General features: G+C 36.1%; 2 protein-coding genes across 4 annotated transcripts; one reads left to right on the forward strand and one right to left on the reverse strand.

Moving 5' to 3' along the window:
- Positions 1 to 336: 336 nt before the first annotated feature.
- On the reverse strand, positions 337 to 2,179 carry LOC122418404 (venom serine carboxypeptidase-like). Its single transcript, XM_043432576.1, has 3 exons — positions 2,055 to 2,179; positions 1,633 to 1,822; positions 337 to 1,452 (listed from the first exon to the last, which is right to left on the reverse strand). The coding sequence occupies exons 1-3, from the start codon at positions 2,177 to 2,179 to the stop codon at positions 337 to 339; spliced, it is 1,431 nt and encodes a 476-aa protein (XP_043288511.1).
- On the forward strand, positions 1,657 to 17,878 carry LOC122417713 (phenoloxidase-activating factor 2-like). 3 transcript variants are annotated; one of them, XM_043431506.1, is made up of 9 exons: positions 1,657 to 1,788; positions 8,983 to 9,204; positions 9,311 to 9,552; positions 10,032 to 10,189; positions 10,434 to 10,596; positions 14,036 to 14,198; positions 14,352 to 14,578; positions 16,191 to 16,357; positions 17,504 to 17,878. In XM_043431506.1, exons 2-9 carry the CDS (start codon positions 9,110 to 9,112, stop codon positions 17,696 to 17,698), a joined length of 1,410 nt encoding a protein of 469 aa, XP_043287441.1. In that variant the 5' UTR covers positions 1,657 to 1,788; positions 8,983 to 9,109; the 3' UTR covers positions 17,699 to 17,878. The 3 variants fall into 3 exon arrangements, with proteins under 3 accessions (XP_043287441.1, XP_043287440.1, XP_043287439.1); XM_043431505.1 differs by lacking the exons at positions 1,657 to 1,788; positions 17,504 to 17,878 and adding exons at positions 7,317 to 8,281; positions 16,932 to 17,236; XM_043431504.1 differs by lacking the exon at positions 1,657 to 1,788 and adding an exon at positions 7,322 to 8,281.
- The last annotated feature ends 872 nt before the right edge of the window (positions 17,879 to 18,750 follow it).

Consider the following 18,750-nt stretch of genomic DNA (forward strand, 5'->3'; position numbering starts at 1 on the left):
CCTTTATGGTGGCACTGGCAGTATGAATAAAAACACTAAACTATTAGTGCAGTAGTATATTCTATAAGTGCAGTAGTATTATTTTTATTCGAGATTAAATCTTAAATAAAAATAATAAGGTGAGTATAGGAGCCCCAATTTGGAAACGCCCGACTATCAGTAGAATTGTTTCTGGTTCCTTCTGGCTTGGACTCATGAAATTCATGGATTTTCATGTCCCCGAAGCGGCGATCGGAGCTCAAAATGTTGATTTGAGGTTAGATTCTTTATTGTTTCTCAGTATCCTTGTAAAAGATAAAAAAGGTTCGCTCGCATGAAGCGTTGGCAGCTCCGTGTCTAAAGGGATCCGTGCGTGAATTTTTCCAGGAGTTCAAGAGTCCATCGGGGCTGATCGCGGGAGGACAAGTGTCCAGCATTCAGGACGAGGACTTCGCGAAGATTGCCGGCCTTTCTCATGTAACCGGCGAGTTCGCCGCCAGCGACGCGCCAGAATTCTCTTTTGGAGGTTTTGAATTCCTCGGCTCCGGACCATGTCAATTGTTGGAGGTAATTTTGGACGGCGGGGTAAGGACAGATTATGTTGAGGTGGCCGGTGTAGATGAGGACGCTGTAGTGCTCGAGGAGAGCTGAGACGTAGTGTGCCTGGGACTGGGTCGCATCGTCTCTCAGGCGATCATAAACTTTTGCGGAATTTGGTGTAAATTCGTTGTTGCCGACATGGAGGGCCCGACGAACGTTGGGATGCTTGACCCAGTCGAAAGCGGCTTCGAGCTCCACCGGGTCGTTGATCTCCAGGATGTTGAGCGTGCTGCTATACCCGGTCAAATTCTTGAAGAGGGAGTCCTTGTCTGCGATCAGTTTTTCGAAGACCCCGTGAGCTGCGGAGTGTTGCTTCTCGAGGATCAAGTCCCTGCCTTCCTTCTCGAGCACCAGGAACTGCTCCCTGCCGTTTGCGTCGATGAGGCCCATCTCGTAGAGGTAGTCCCCGTAGACGAGCTGGTTCAGCGGGTCCGTGTAACCGTTCGCGATCGCTATTCCCTTCAAATTAATCCTTTTCTCCTCCTTCGCAATCTTGTTGTACGAAGTGATCGCGTAGGCAGTCGGTGGCACGAATTTACCGGCGTAGGACTCACCGGCGACGAAAAAATCGTTGGAACGGAGCGCAGGAAACAGCTCGAAAAACTGGACCATCGCGTCTCGCAGCTTGTCCCCGACCTCGACCGCCTCCGTTGACAAAGCTCCGCTCCAATCCGTGAAACTGTAACCGGTCCCGACCGGGCTGTCGATGTAAATCACGTTGTGCTTGTTCGTCCAGGACTCGGACCGCAACTCCAGACAGCCCTTCTCAGATCCCATGGAAAATGGACCGTTTTGGAAAAACAAACTGAAGAAAGAGGTCACGCCTGGTCCACCCTCGAGGTACAACACGACGGGAGCACTCACCGAATTGTGCTGGAAACATTTTTTTTTACCTTTTATCACGAGCCATTGAACTTTTTATTTTGAAATGATGATGAATGATAAATTCAATGAAAATTCACTAAATTTTGAGCCTTCGATTTTCGAGCTCAAACATCTCAAATTCAACGACTCCCAGGCCGTTGGTAGATTCATGACAAAATGATGTTTTACCTTAGCCGGGAAATACCAGAAGAACAAGTTCGAATTGAACAACTTATCGACAGTGAAGTAGCCAGCGTAACTTTTGACGTTGCACATCAATCGAGCATCCACTTCGGCTTGGCTCCTCGCAGAATCGACCTGGCCAGCCTCCAGGAGGGGCGTGAGGTAAAGTGCTTCTCCAGTGTCGGTGTGCTTGCACCTCCTCGAACGTGTTCTAGCATGAGAATAAGCAACATCGAGGGCTTTTCGAAAATTCATATTTTTCCCAATTTTTTAATTATTTTTTTTTCAACCACTGCTAACCGCGATTCTAAGATGCATTTACAAAGGTAATTTAGGGGAGAGCGGGGTAAAAAGGAATAATGAAGGATCAACATTTTTATAGAAATCGACGAATATATTTTCCTGTAATAAACCATTGTTAAACGAACCTGTCACCTTTTGGGCTCTCGTCAATACAAATGCAGACGCAGTCAGATCTGCTGCTGGATACGTTCAGTTGACCAGCGACAAAACTCGCCAGTACCAAGCCCGACAGTATGCCCAATCGCCACATGATCCAAAACGACGCAAAGTCCCCAGTGGAATTTGCACTATTGATATGTAATGAAAAAATGAAATATTTATCAACACAAGTGCCTATATTTATACGTCCGAATATGAAATCACTTTCTTCTTTGTCGTCATTCATTTTTGACTGTATCTGCTCATACGCTGCGAGTATTGCAACAAGAACGAGAAAAAAATCAACAAGAGACCCAATGGCGTCTCGGACTCGTACAATTATGCAACCAAACCATGAACAAGATTAAACACGACGTTTTTAAAATATCCGGAATCCAATTGGTTTGTTTCGGCTGTACTGTCAGGGTTTTAGGCTATTTATTGTATTTTTATAAAAAAGGAAGAAAAAATTAATACTTTTGAGAGTATTGCTGGCGCACGTGTAAAATTATTCATGCTTTCATGGCTGGAAACTATCACATTGGTTTATTCCGATCACCTATTCAGCAGATTACGCCTTTAATCGAATATTCCTTCTTTGAATTCATATTTACTCGAAAATATATATTGGGATCTGACAAAATTTTTGAGACATCTGGTGTTGAATTTTCAAACTATAACCGGGGTGCATTGTTCATCAGTGTGCATTAGGGTGTGCGGAAAAAAAACGATATTTTTTTTTTACTTTGCATCCAGCCGAAAAAGGTGATTCAAGGTGAAAAAAAAGAATCCCAGAAGGAGAGCTCACCGAAAAATTTTTTTGACCTCCGATCATTGTATCATAACTCTTCAGGAAAAAATCGCACAAAACCGACAATGATATGTTTTTATAGCAAATCGATTCCCCTACAAAAAAAGTCCTTATGAACATTCAGCTTGGAGCAACCATTCTCGTGCTTCGAAGTTGGATCGATAGAAAAAAAAATTTCATAAAACTGTCGAAATCAAATTTTTCGTTTTACAAACAAACTTCTAGGAACTTTTTCGTAGAAAATTACTTGCTCTTTTAGAAAATCGTTATTATTATTCGAACAATGCTCTTTTTGACAATGCTGTGCCAGCTAGTGTGAAGGCTAAAATGTTGCAATCTCGAGCAAACTCTAAAATTCCTTCAGAGCGAGTAATCATTGAAAAAAGTGATTACAAAACGTTGCTTTCAAAGGATATAAGCTATTGCGTCACACAAGAATCCTTATTCCTTTTCAACCAAATTAATTTACCCCATGACTGAGGGTAAATATGGGCTTATGGCCTGAAAATGCCAGTTATTTAAGCTGCTTAGATTTTTTTTTTTAATTTGAAAATTGTCAATGACATGGCTAATGGCATCGCTTAGATAGAAGCCTACAACGGTTCATTGACCAAAAACGAAGAGCAGTTACAATATTTATTGAAAATAATGCAAGCTCATCGTCAAAAATACTCCAATTGCAATAAACGCACACTTAAAAATAGCAATGGGTATTATTTTATCTTACCTCGTGTAAGCAAAAGGGTTAATTTGTCATTTTATATATACCTCATTTGTAATTTTATGTATGATACCGGGTGAAAAAAAACCATGGCAAAAAGTAAAAACTTTTGAAACCCGATTATTGATAAACGTCGTTTCTTTTATTATTTCGTTTCATACCCAATTGTAATGAAAACGAGATGGAAAGTTTATATTTAAGAGTTTTTTAGTGGTAATGATTGTTATCCTATGGAAACCAAGCACGAAACATGTTTACAATAATTTAATGAAAATCATAAAAAATAAGTAATTTTATTCAAATTATAAAATTCGAATAATAATAACGATTTTCTAAAAGAGCAAGTAATTTTCTACGAAAAAGTTCCTAGAAGTTTGTTTGTGAAACGAAAAATTTGATTTCGACAGTTTTATGAAAATTTTTTTTCTATCGATCCAACTTCGAAGGGTGATAGCACGAGAATGGTTGCTCCAAGCTGAATGTTCATAAGGACTTTTTTTGTAGGCGAATCGATTTGCTATAAAAACCTATCATTGGCGGTTTTGTGCGATTTTTTCCTGAAGAGTTATGATACAATGATCGGAGGTCTCAATCATTTCCTGGGTTATTCTTATGGAAAATCTTCAAACGCAAAGCGCCATTCGAAAAAATTTTTTTGTAAGCTCTCCTTCTGGGATTCTTTTTTTTCACCTTGAATCACCTTTTCCGGCTGGATGCAAAGTAAAAAAAAAATATCGTTTTGTTTCCGCACACTCTAGTGTGCATGCTAATCAAATGAGTGCTAAATTTTCAAAACGCTTTTAGACCAAATTCAACGTACCGTTAGTAGATATGTATTCAAGCATATTTTATTAACGTGAAAAAATATTAAAAATGATAGTTTTGCAAAACTATGAACTGACAGATACAAATTTCCATGATGACACATTTTCACAGGTATTTTTCAAAGAATCATCTGCATTTTTTACCGATTTTATTGCATCAAGTCTCATTTTGTTCTTCAACTTATTCTCTACGAATTCACCACGTAGATTTTCCTTTAAACTCATTCCATCAGAAATCATGAATGAAAAAGTTTTTTCACTTAATTAGCTGCAACAGTGAAACGATCAAGTTAAAAAAACAACTACATGGTGGATTCATAGAGGACCGGTTGACGAACAAAATGAGACTTGTTGCAATAAAATCGATGAAAAAACGTAGATAATTCTTTGAAAAATACCAGTGAAAATGTGTCAGCGTAGAAATTTGCATTTGTCAGTTGATGGTTTTGTAAAACTAGCGTTTTTAATGTTTTTACATCTTAATAAGATAAAGATATGCTGTAATACAAATTCACTAACAATACATTTAATCGGTACGTTGAACTTGGTTTAAAAGCGTTTTGAAAATTTAGCACTCATTTGACTAGCATACAGTACAGGAGTTACCTTAATGTCAATTTTCACTCACCGTAAAAAAACTGATGTATTTACGATGATTGAAGGTGGCGAAGTAATAACGTGAGTATACTGGAAAACTATGATATTAAAAATGTTCCATATCTGCGATTTTTTTATACATCAATGAACCTAAATATTGTCTCATATTTACATCTGGCTTATCAGATATTTGATAAGAAATAGAATAATCATTTTCGGAGCACATTTTCATCATTTTGGTGAGGCTTTTAATTTCGACCCAGTTTTTGTAACGAAACGCTAGAGGAAAAAAATATTCTGTTATTCAAGACAAGCTGGTTAAATACTCAATGACGAAAACAGGTTAACTCGATGATGAACTGTAAAGTAGAATTATCGATGCCGTTTTGCTACGGTTAGTACTGTTTTCACAATCGAAATTTTCAGTTGAACATAGTAAAACTATTTTAACGATTTTTATTTTCGTTTACTATTTTTCTTCAATAATAGTCGACAAAATTTAAAAAAATATATAAAATATTCGAATCTGATAGTGGTTGGCTGCTTGCAGGCTTTTTTATAGTTTCCCTAATGAATAGACGAGTCTTGAAAAAAAGAAGAAAAAAGTCCTAATTATGATTGTGGGACCCAAATTATGTCCCAGATAGAACCTTTTTCTTCGCTTAATCGGAACTTAATGTGACGATATAAGTCCCAAATTGGGACTGAGAAATCCGCAATTTTTGATCTGGCCTTTGGACCAAATTTGATTGAGCTTGAACGGAATTTGTTACCGCGATTGCCTAATACAGGTAGAATTTTTTTCCGATGAGGCAGATTTCAGAAATACCCAAAATTGTACATACACGATCATGTGTAGTGAAAATGAGTTGGGCGTAGTTGATAAAATGAATTTTTTTGTGATGGGAAAATAGTGTCGACGCTCTAGCAACACTTGAGGTGTCGAAACTAGTATCGAACGAATTTCGGCGTCGACACCGAAGCCTCAGAGTGTCGACACCTCAAGTGTTGCTAGAGTGTCGACACCGTAATGCTACAAGCAAACATTAATGTCAATCATATAGTAGCCCTTAGAAATGATGATTCTCCTATATGGTGCACTTAAGTGACAACTTCATAACTTTTTCGAATAATATTCCAATATCATGAATTCCTGTCCAAATTTCAGCCGAAACAAACCCAAACAAACCCCAACCAGCCCAAAAATACCCGAACCGAAAAAAGTTCCTTAAGCCTTAAAAAAGTGAATAGACTCCAATCTTTTACCTGAAGGCTGTTCTGTCAATAAAAACATGTTTTTTGACACACCCTATAAATATATACCAAGAATAATAAGATTAATTTTTTTTTAGATTGTTTCAAGAATAAGCTAATAAGTTATTAGGTTATAATGCTTATTGCTATACGTAATGAAGAATTATTATTACAAAAAACTATAGAGCGATCTTTTATGATCGCGTCATGAATATTTGATTGTAGCATTATTAAATATGAGCACATACAACAGTGGAGGGAAATGTTGAGTTGCTACGATCGGGACTCACCCGATAAGACGAATTATAACACATGAAAATAATACGAAATATAGATATCGAGTGTGTTACGTTTTGGTATACACAGTGACGGAAAATATCGTCACAAATTAAAGCCGTTTAGGATTCAATTGACGACCAAAAATGGAAGATTCAAAAAATGCTATGCCTAAATATTTTGATGATTTTTTATGAAAATGTAATTCTTACACATAAAATGAATTCTTTTTATCGGTAAGATTTAAGGAAATATTTTTTATTTTCGTTTTATATTTCATAGGAAAATAGAAGGAAGGATAATAATTCAATAGAAATTTCCAATTAAGATAAATAAAAGTTGTAAAAAAGATATGCCTGTTCGTTCAACAGTTGAAAAAAAATTAGCAGAATAAAAGAGTCATCGTGCTTATGTACGATGGCGAAAGTAATTTTCGGTTTTCGTCATTGACTATTTAACCAGCTAGCTATCTATAGAGTAACAGAAAATTTTTATTTTCTCTATCGTTTCGTCACAACAACTGAGTCGAAATTAAAAGCCTCATCAAAATGATGAAAATGTGCCACGAAAATGATTATTCTATTTCTTATTAGCTATCTGATAAGCCAGATGTATAAATATGAGACAATATTTGGGTTCAATAATGTGTAAAAAATTGTAGATATGGAGCATTTTAAATACGATAGCTTTCCAGTCTACTCACGTTATTACTTCTCAACTTTCAACCATTGTGAATACATCAGTTTTTTTACGGTGAGTAAAAATTGGCATTAAGCACTAATGATTAGTAAAAAAACGTGTTTTGTAAATTTTTCGATGGGATGCTAGAATGACTTAAATTTCTAACAGCTAAAATTTCGAGTTTATAAACGTTGAATGCGACAGTTTGGCGAGACAGATGAATTCGACTAGAACTTTGAATGTCGAAAATAAATAAATAAGTAGAAACTACAAGGTTATTCGCGAAGCACGTTTACATTGAAGATAAAATGTAACAATAAATCGCGCCCAGAGAACGGCGACGACTGAAATATCGATTTTCCGAAAATTCGACTATCACTCTTTCGATTCATAAATTACGACAATCGCTATTCTGCGTACCTAAGTTTTATAGGCTCGAAAAATTCACTTCCGATTTTTTGCTACTCTGTATTCTGGTCTGTCTATAAAACAACTACTCATATCTCCATTTTTAATTGGAAAATATGAATTTTTGACGATCGTATAGTCTGTTGAAATTCTATTCGAAATGAAAACTCCGGAACTATATTTTTTCGAGTAAATACGAATTCAAAGAAGAAATAATTCGATTAAATGCGTAATCTCCTGAATGCTAATCAGAAATAAGAATTTCGAATCACTTATTTTTCTGCAGTCTGATATGACAACTTTTAAAGTTTCGAAATGTCGACCGTTCTATTTTTCGGTTATTTGACATATTATATTGAACCCTACCCGAAAATGACTTCATATTCGACGTATAAATATAGGCACTTGTGTTTATAAATTTCTAGATTTAATTTTTTCATTACATATCAATATCATTACAAATTCCACTAGGGACTTTGTGCCGTTTTGGAACATGTGGCAATTGGGCATACTGTCGGGCTTGGTACTGGCGAGTTTTGTCGTCGCTGGTCAACCGAACGTATCCAATAGAACATCTGGCTGCGCGTGCATTCCTTTTTACGCGTGTCGAAATAAAAATGGAGAACTTCGCTACGATGTCAGGTTCGTTAAATGATGCTTTAATAACAATAATAACAGAAATTGATGCAGGTTTTTGATAAATTATAGAAAAATTGAAAGTTCCATGGCACTTTGTTATTTGATAGAACAATATTGTGTAACTTTATTTCTTCTTTTGGTATATTGCGGATTATGTTTTGTAGAAGAAATATAAAAACGGATTTTGTCATCAACCACGAGATTCTTTCGAAAACTTCCCCTTAAGAGTAAGTGGTAAGAGTTACTTTTTTAGGCAACACTATTATTCATCGATTTCGTCGTCTTTATGTGAAACTTTTGTCACAGTCATGATCTGTTACAATAAGAAAAACCACTGACTGCGAAGATGAATGTGTGGCGCGATTTATCCCCAACGAATCAGCGAGTCGGCCTTGAAAAGAAAAAAGTTTGAGGTCTTAGACGCAGGGTTGCAAATTTTTTAACGCATTCTTCATTACGTTTTTACTGAAGGATGAAAAAATTTTCCACCACTCATTTTTGTGAATTAGTTTCAAGATAATGCTACGTTTCTAAATGTTTTGCATTTAGATTAGTTTTCAGTTTATTTCATTAAAAACACTGGAATGGGAAGAAGTTGGTTGTTATGTTTGAGCATTCATGCATGTTTTGGTTGGTTAGAAGTTTGTTAATTTCATTGAGTTTATTTAATGTTTAATATTTTTGTTGATGTTTTGATTCTTCAGGGATTTTGGATCGTGTGACAATCTATTAGACGTTTGCTGCAAGTGGAGGGATGTTGTTCAACAAGTAGTGCCGCTACCATCGCAACAAAGTAGTTGCCAGCGTACTAAGCAAGGCTTGTTCCCATCAATGGTCGCACTTTTCAGCAATAGTAGATTTGACGTAAGGGTTGGTTCACTCATCCATCCTCAGGCTGTCCTTACTGCAGCTTTCAATATCAAAAAGTAACAAAAATAATTTGTAGATATATCTTACAGTGGTAGCAACAATGATAAAAAGAAAAAATAGTTCATTATTCACTGTCCATATTATTAATAAAGTTTATTGAAGCTTTCAGGAAAAGCCACCCTACAAGAGAATAATAGTTCGTGCTGATAACCAAGAACGATATGTTGATCTTATCGTAGGATATAATCACAGTAACACCGTGCAACCTCGGTGGAATGATCTTGCCATTTTAATACTATCGAAACCCTTCGATCTTGGTTCAAACGTTAATGTTGCTTGTCTACCGGAGAGCGAAGATCAGTTTAACAAATCAGCTTGTTTCACTCTTGGTTTGAACTACAATGGTAAGAAAATACCTTAAATATAAAAATAATTCAAAAAATTAAAGTAGTTTGGCTGTTCGATAAAGTACGGTGAAGCTCCACTTTTTTTTGCAGTAAATGATAGTTTAAGGTCCCCTTATGACGATAAGCACAGTTCCGGGGCCTCTTACGGGGCAAAATTTGGAATTATTTCATTTACAATTTTGAGTTTTTAACACGGTACCTTGTGGGAGAACTTACAATAACATTAATTGTGAAAAAATTGTACGGTGTTTGAGCTTCGGAAAGGTTTGTATTGTGAAGAAAATTTATCACAGATTGCGTTTATTAAAAAAAAACATTAGCTTACGAGGTTACGGATGTATGCACTGAAATCGAGTATATTTATTTCCAAGATCAAAATATGAAGTAAGCCATGGGTGTTAGTGTAAATATTTAGGAAATTTATATTTTGTGATAGTCATAATCTCATATGAATGAAAACATTTTTGAAATGGCAGCATTCACCGATCAAGTAATACAAAAAGGAATCCAGCTTCCGATAATATCACGTGAGGATTGCAACTCTCAAATACAACGTGTATTTTCCGATAAAACATTCCATATCGAACAAAACAATGTTTGCTCCAAAGGTTTTGAAGCATTCAACATGTGCGAGGTAAGCAAAAAATATTTTAATCCTCAAACGAATGAAACGGTAAACACAAAATTCTCAATAAATAATTGGGAAATAAATCTATCAGAGTACCAAGTGCATGAATTAATGCAAAATCACTCACTTAGTTGAACTTTACACACATTTTGTACCACTGAAGAAACTAGTTCCGAATTTGGATCCACTGTGATGCAAATTTTTGTTGAGCTCTGCTAGAAAATCGATTTTTTTAAAACCATTTTTTCAGGGCTTCGACGGTGCTCCCGTGGCCTGTCCTGTCAAGAATAATCCAAGTCAATACGTTCAAGTAGGCGTCATATTATGGGGCCCTACATGTCAGAAAGATAGCCCCACGATCAGCACTCACACTGCGGGTATAAGTAGATGGATCGATGAACATTTCAGACCCGGTACGAAATTCCAGGTTGACATTCCAGTCAACGAAAAATTAATAATATTTTCATCCTAAGCGAAATCCAGTTGATACAATAGCTGGTACTTGACAAATCAAAAATCTCGCTTTCACGAAGCTCAAAGTCGACACATTTCGACTTCGTTTACAAATAATCGATTGACCCGAAATGTGTTATTATAATGTAGTAGGAGGAGGCAGGGGCCAACAGCTACACGCTTTTGCAATATGTAGAAATAACTTATTTATTATATTTCGGTTTCGATTATAAATTGTCTCGTAGAACGGACCAGTGCCAGCCAGGGACGATAAACAAAGTAATGTCGTAGGATTATTTCAACGGTAGTAATACACATTACATTTCCCCCTCGACTAGTTTATGTTACACATATTCTTTCATAAGACATTCTTTTAAGTTTGTATTGTGGATGCTTACTCAATACGCAGCTCTTTTACAATATAGGTTGCTAACCTCGTATCACATTTTGAATTTTACCCTCTCGCGAGGACTTACTTAATCCTATAAAAGTTTATCTCTGTATTTACAAGTTCAAGCGTCTTATAGGTTTAATTGCCGTTTTGGTCTACTATTCACGTTTAGGCTCTCGTCGCGTTTAACATCTTTTTTCGACGCTGAGATTATCGTGTCATTCCTCGATATATCTCGATTTATCTCGATATTCGGAGCATTTAACTGTGTCTGATTTTCCTCGCACAAACTGTTTTTCGATCCTTGATCATTTTTCTCTTCGGGCTCTCCGTTCGCGATTAATTCACCTGACATTTCCCCGGAATTTTGCATTTTTCACTCGCACTCTTCTAACACATTGTGGTCAGTTCTCGATTGAGCTGATATTCGATATTCGGAACTCGGTTCTGAAAGCTCATTTTCGTAAAAAGTACCACTTTTCTTTAAATGATCTACGTGCCTCTTCGATTCCACATTTTCCTCTTCAGTATTACATAAATAATTTCTTTCTCCCAACTTTTCTTCAACCACAGCTCTTCGCCACGTCGGTTTACTCAGATTCCTCTAACAACGGGCATATACTATTTCCCCTTTTTCAAACTCGATTTCCCGTTTGCCTCCAAAATGTTTAATTTGTTTTTCTCTCATTTTTTGCGATATCGTTTTGTTCAAAAATCCCAAACGCGTTCTGACGTTGTATCCAAATAATAATTTCGCGGGGGTTTCCCCGGTCGTACAATGTGGAATGTTCCTATACGTAAACAAATATCTACTTATTATATAGTCGTCATTTTAATTCTGCTCTCGCATTCGTTTAAAGTTTTCGTGATGCTTCGTTTAAATGTACCTATCGCATTTTCGGCTTGTTCGTTTGTCGACGGATGATACGGCGCCGACGTTTGGTGACGAATGCCGTTTAGTTCGCAAAATCTTGCAAATTCCTCAGTTGTAAATTGTCGACCGATGTCCGAAAAAATTATTTGCAGTAGGCCAAATCTCGCGAAGCGTTCCCTTAGCTTTTCAATTGTATTATTAGAATTTGTTTTGTTCATTTCGAAAATTTCTGGCCATTTTGAGTATGCATCGATGATTAATAAATAGCTTTTTTTTTCATTTTTGCGATTTTCGAAAAATTTCAAATTTTTCGTCCTCGGAATTTTTTCATTGTCTACTGCCTTCGAAAATTTTTTTTTTGGTCATTACACTTTTGTCTCATTCGACTCAGAATCGCATGAAAAATGTTTCAAACCCATTACTTTTTCGATTTTTGTTATTTTCGAAAAATTTCAAAATTTTCGAATCTCAGAATTTTTTCATAGTCTACTGCCTTCCAAAATTTTTTTTTTCCATTTTTGCGATTTTCGAAAAATTTCAAATTTTTCACAGTTTTCATAGGAATACTTTACTCAAAACAATATCACGGTTTGTTTCTCTGCGAATTTGATCGGCTGAGACTGGCACGCGATCTTCGACGATAAAGTGAAAATAATCGAAATCTGTGTTATCTTTGTTTTCTGCGTTTCTTTTAACCCGAAGTGGGAGTCGCGATAACCCATCGGTTTCACCGTTTTCTGTTCCCTTCACGTACGCGAATTTGTAATTTAAACCACTTAAGAATAGTGTCCACCGTTGGAGCCTACCGGCGGCCAACTGTGGCAATCCTTTATTCTCCTCGAATAAGGCTTGCAGCGATTTGTGATCGGAATATAATAAAAATTCGTTCCCGATCAAATATTGAAAAAACGATGAATAGCGAAATAATTCTTCTCTGAGTCTCTCAAGGCTTTCGACGCAAAAGCTATGGGCTTTTCCTTTTCTCTGCTTCATCAGGAAAAATGTGCGATAACACTGCACCAATTCCCACTTTTGAGGCGTCGCGTGACAATTTAATTGGCAGGCTTGGGTCGAAATGGGTCAAAAAACATTCGCCTGACATTTTCTTTTTAATTTAATTGAAAAAAAGTTTGCCCTCTCTTGACCATTTAAACTCCTTGTTTTTTAGCATATTATAAAGAGGCGAAATTATGTCCGCAAATTTCGGCATGAATTTTGCATAATAATTGACCATTGTGATGAAAGCCTGCAATTCTTTTGATATTTGTTGGTTTTGGGGCGTTTATAATTGCTTCAACTTTTTCGGGATTTTTCTTTAACCCGTCTTTGTTTAAAATATGCCCCAAATAACGCACTTCGGATTGAAAGAAAACGCATTTTTCTTTATTTAATTTTAAACCCGCTTTCGAAAGCCGTTCAAATGTTTTTTTTTAATTTTGAAAATTTTCATCGCGATTTTGACCTGTAACTATAATATCGTCAAGAAACGAGACTACGCCTTTTGCTCCTTGTAATATCTTTTCGATCGTTTTTTGGAAAATCGCACAAGCTGATTTAATACCGAACGGCAATCTATTTATTGCATAAACGCCTCGGTGTGAACTCCATGCCAAAATCTCTTTTGGCATGGAGGTGCAATCTTTTTACAAATCTTGCACCGGTATTCTTTGTACTTGCATATTTTATAATTATGACGCACGCCGCCGCAGTCATTGCAGGACGATTCTGAGTCAGCCTCCTTTCAAGCGATAATTCGCTTGAAATTTAATATTTTGTTTTTCGACTTCCTTCTTCGAGGTTCACGACAAAAACCGTGACTTCGCCCTTGATATTTTATTTTTCTTCACTTTCTGTTGATCTTCCGTTCCCACACAACTTTGTTGAACGTATTCAACAAAATATTCTATTGAACATTGCGTTGAACAAAATATTTAAAAATTTCAACACAATTTTGTTTTCGCAGTCATTCATAAATATAAACACAAACGGTGTAGTGTAAGAACAGTCGTTGACTTGAACCGATAATTAGTCAAATAGACGAGAATTTATATCGACCACTAACCCAAGAGTCCGTCATTCACAATACAATGTCTATTTTCATCGATGAAATTTTAAAATAAATTTTTGTTTCTAGTACCACAACGACCACAAAAGAGTTGTGGACAACGAGTTAACGGCAAATTCCAATCGGTGGTCATGATTGTCAGCAAAGTATCGGGAGAGCCTCTACTTAAGTCACCTACTGGTTCACTCATTCATCCTCAGGCAGTCATTACTTCAGCTGCCAGGCTCCTAAAGTAATAAAAAAATTCGACACAATAATTTTGAAAATCATTAAATGAATCCGAAAAATCGACTGCAAGTTCGTACAATTCTTGAGCGACAAAGTCTCCATCAAAAAGTTCATGATTGTTAAAATTGGGCATTAATTGGTAATGATTTTTCAACAGACAAAGTGCCAGTAACATAAAAGTTCGTGCTGGTGGCCAAGAACGAGACGTTAGGAGCATTATAAACCACGAAAATTTCAGACGAGATAGCCTGCGGAATGATCTAGCCATTTTAATCCTCTCGAGTCCTTTCGATTCTGCTGAAGACATTGACTTTGCTTGTCTACCAGAGAGTGAAGATCAGTTTGAAAAATCAGATTGCCTCACTTTGGGTTGGAACATTGATGGTAAAGAAAAATTTCTACATTTTTTGAACATTGCTAATCGGATGTGACAATTCGATAATCGTATCGAATCGTATTTTTTGGAAAAACTTTATCCTTGAGGGGGGGGGGGGGGGGCGGGGGGAGAACCTCCGAAGAACTGATTATTCAATATTTTTTCCCAAAAAACTGAGAGTACTGATTGCATTGAATGGAATTATATATTGATATTGGTGTTTAAATATTTATACACAAATTTGAAGCAAAATGAAGCTGTTTTTAACGGAAAAAAATGAATATTTGAACACGAAAAGAAAAAAAGTACACTTTTTTCAATAAATTAATCGTTAAGAACGATCATATTAGAAATAATCAATACTAGTTTTTAGGTCTATCCAAAGGACAATACGTTAAAGAATACCTATGCAAAATGGAAATTTATAGTTACCCAAGCTTAATCGGCGCTGCCAGGAAAGCATTGAAAATACATTCTTTAGATTGTAAATGAATTTTAAAAGCAAAATCAAAATGCTAGAATTGAAAGTTCCGGAGGATCTTTCCTCTTAAGGTAGATGGGTGAATATTCGCTATCCAAGATTACGCGGTGATATTTTTGGTAGGCAAAAATGAATACGCACTGGATAGATTTGCAAAATTTCGACACTAGTTACCGTGCAGTTTAGCAGCAAATTAATTATTGAATATCGACTTTTCTCTGACACTTATCACTCCGGCATATGAAAGCCGTACACACATCAAAAGTTGTTGAATTTTTTCGTTAGTTATATCCAAGATTTCGCAAAAAAAAATCGATCGTTGTATTTCGTGGATATTCAAGAATACATGAGTATTTTAGTTTTTAAACTTTACCATTGAAAATCGGCTGAAATATGAAAAAATATCTCATAAGAAACCATTCGGATTACACGACAAATGGATCAGTAACGTTTGACATGGCTGCATTCAATATACGTTCGCATGTGACGTCAGTTCGACCTTTTGGTCATATTTTGTCGTTCGTTAGCTTCGCCACGTTTTTTCGTAAATTTTTACAAAACGACGATTTTTATCCCGGTAAACTTTTTGATCGTTCATTTTTTCATTTTTCTCCACTGCAATACTACTTTGGACAGTAAACTCACTTCACAACCTATAAAATTTGTAAACAAAAGTGACAGCGTGACATCAACAGCAGCGGCAGCTGCTGCACCACGCTAGTCAAAATGAACTCTTCAAACGTTTTTTTAATAATAAAATTGTATAAAAATGTTGACTCTTTACCAATTATATTTCTAAAATAATAAAATTATGGTTTCCAAGCAAGTTTCGTCTTTTGAAATTTTCGAAAAATATAGTTGCTGCAAAAATCACGTAGCCGTCACCCATCAACCTTAAACAAAATTTAAAAAAGTAAGAAAGTAAGATTCGATGAGTTTGAAATACTGGGCGATATAAATAACCACAATTTTCGAAATGTTTTTTTTTTCAATCCTCACTTTCGTTTACACTTGAATAAGTGAGATAACTATTAATTCTACAGACACAAAATGTGTTTTAATTGTTAGTTTAAATAGTTGAATGACAACAATCATCGAAAATTGACGCCATTTTAATGAGAATACTTTCAAATTATTAGATCAGACCAGTTACCACCAATGGACACAGAAAAATTACAAGCTTCCAATAATGGAGCGTGAATTTTGCGACTATTTGGTCAAGATTCTTCACAATCATCCCGTCTACCATATTATTAATCAAAAAGTCATCTGTACCGGTGGCAAAGCAGGAATCAATGTGTGCGGGGTAAGGAAAAAATGACATCGGAAAATTTAACGAATAGAACAATTAAAATAATTGAGCACTGACAGCGGTGGATGTACAGTCGGTTCACCCATGAGTCCACGCCTTAAGGAGTTTCGGTACAGGCGATACAATGTTGCCATGCTAAACCATGCTAAAAGCATAAAAAATTTCAAAAAGTTCAGAATTTTATAAAATTTGGTGAACATATTCTTTAGTGCCAAATTTGACAATACAAATTTTTTAAGATTTTTCTTTTACACAGTTATCGAGTAATTGATAACTAAAGTTGACGTGTATAAGCATAACGTTTCCATATATGTAGGTATACATTCCGGGCATAAGAAATCTGCTTTAATGCGTAATTACTCGATAACTAAGTAGAAGAAAATTTTGAAAAAATTTGTGTTTTCGCACTTGATGTTGAAGAACATTATCACCACATTTGATCAATTTCTTAATATTTAGACTTTTGTACCGAAACTCCTTAATTGTTGTGTGGGACGGAGACGAAATTCAGATGCTTCGCACCACCGCAGAAACTCGGTGACAATGCCAAGGATCACTCAATTTTCAGTGTTTTAGATTTTCGACACGCGTCGACTGAATTACGAAAATAGTTGCAACTCACGTGGGACAATTGCAAATATATGGGCTGAAATTTTCTTACTGCAATCAAACTAAACGTGTTGTGAAGCGTCACTTTCAAGAGAGAAATGTCAACAAAAGAAACAACACTTTAAGCCTTTTTTTCACTGCACAAACGACAATAAAGCTCAAATTCGATCTGGTGATAAATTTTCAACTTATATAATGAAGTGCTCACAGGAAAGAGCTCAAATTTTGGAAGCGAAATTCCTGAACACGGTTCGATCGATGACGAAAAGGTCCTGTCACCAAATTTTCGCGAATGTCTCGTCTTATCTATGTATGTGACTACTTTAAAAGGGTATCCACATACAATGTAATCTGCATGTATCATGATGTATAGAACTCATGATAACTGATAGGGAATATCGGCGGAATGAGGCTTTAATTATTTTTTCCTATCCAAATATCCTTTTATATTTTGTTGTGAGATTCGTATGAGACACTCTTGTTTTCAATTGTTCTTTGTGGCGTTGATTTTCGGTGTTTTTTGTTTTACAGGGTTACGGCGGAGGTCCTTTAGTCTGTCCTATGAAAAATGAACCAAATCGATACACTCAAGCAGGTATCGTATCTTGGGGCCTTTCATGCGATAGCAGGTACCCCACAATCAACACGAACGTCGCAGAGGCACGTGAATGGATCGACCAGACAATGAGGGCCCACGATCTAGACACTTCCTCGTATACTTATTGATCGCGAACCATATCAACACGATGAAACCGAGGCTGTCACATCCGGTTTTGCTACCACGACCAGGAACGAAATCGATAAACCGAATTTTAAAACTTTATTATATTTTTACTGTATTTTTAAATGGAAATTAATATGGGATTCGTAATGGGAATACGAATAAAAATGAGGGCAACTTCTCAACGAGCTGTCATGCTATTTTCTGCGGCAAATTTATGCGAATTAATTCGAGCATAATATAAATGAACTCGTCATCGAGCAATTGGACCCTGCATTACTCAAATAATAATTGTTCAAATTCGTCACAAATTTGGGTTTTTCTTTTCAATATTTTTTAATTTCATTTGTAATTTTCGATTTTTCTCCTCATTATCATTCCTCGCACACTCATAGACCCAAGGCTCGTCGAATGTACAGTAAAGAAAACTTAGCTCGATTTTTTTATCCGACGACCCACCTCGATGACGTGCCCAAGTGACGAGAGGGCGATCCCCTTCAACGCAGATACAACTTGGGAAAATTGTAGCAAACGACGAGCTCACAATACATGTTGCGAACAACGCAAACTCCTACTTCCTAGTGGCAAAATGGAACTGCGCCGACACATGAAATCCACTGATAGTTGTTCTTGTTGACAATTTGATATCACAATAATGGGAGTGTCAATACTTTCACCGACGACGAATCAGTATTATGAACGTTCGAGCCTCATCACCTTTCAACCTCGAGACTATTGACAATGATCCTCAGAAATTTAAGAAAATGAAGAATCCTTCAAATTTTAATAATGTTTATGTAATAATCTACATCTATTTTATAACTGCGTTATAAAAATAACCTTTTAATGAATAATAATATCGAATTTTTCGATGCGTTTTCCAGATAACTCTCGTTAATCAATTTTCTCCCATAAGCTAGACTGAGCTAAGACTGTGTCTCAATATGAAAAAGTGAGTGTCCTTTAGACCACACATAACTGAAGTAAAACTTTTTTGCAACGTACAGATGTTTGGGTCATTCCATAAATTATGGAATTAATTTGTGCTGGAGGGTCT

Source organism: Venturia canescens, chromosome 11, assembly GCF_019457755.1.
Source record: "Venturia canescens isolate UGA chromosome 11, ASM1945775v1, whole genome shotgun sequence".
Lineage (NCBI taxonomy): Eukaryota > Metazoa > Arthropoda > Insecta > Hymenoptera > Ichneumonidae > Venturia > Venturia canescens.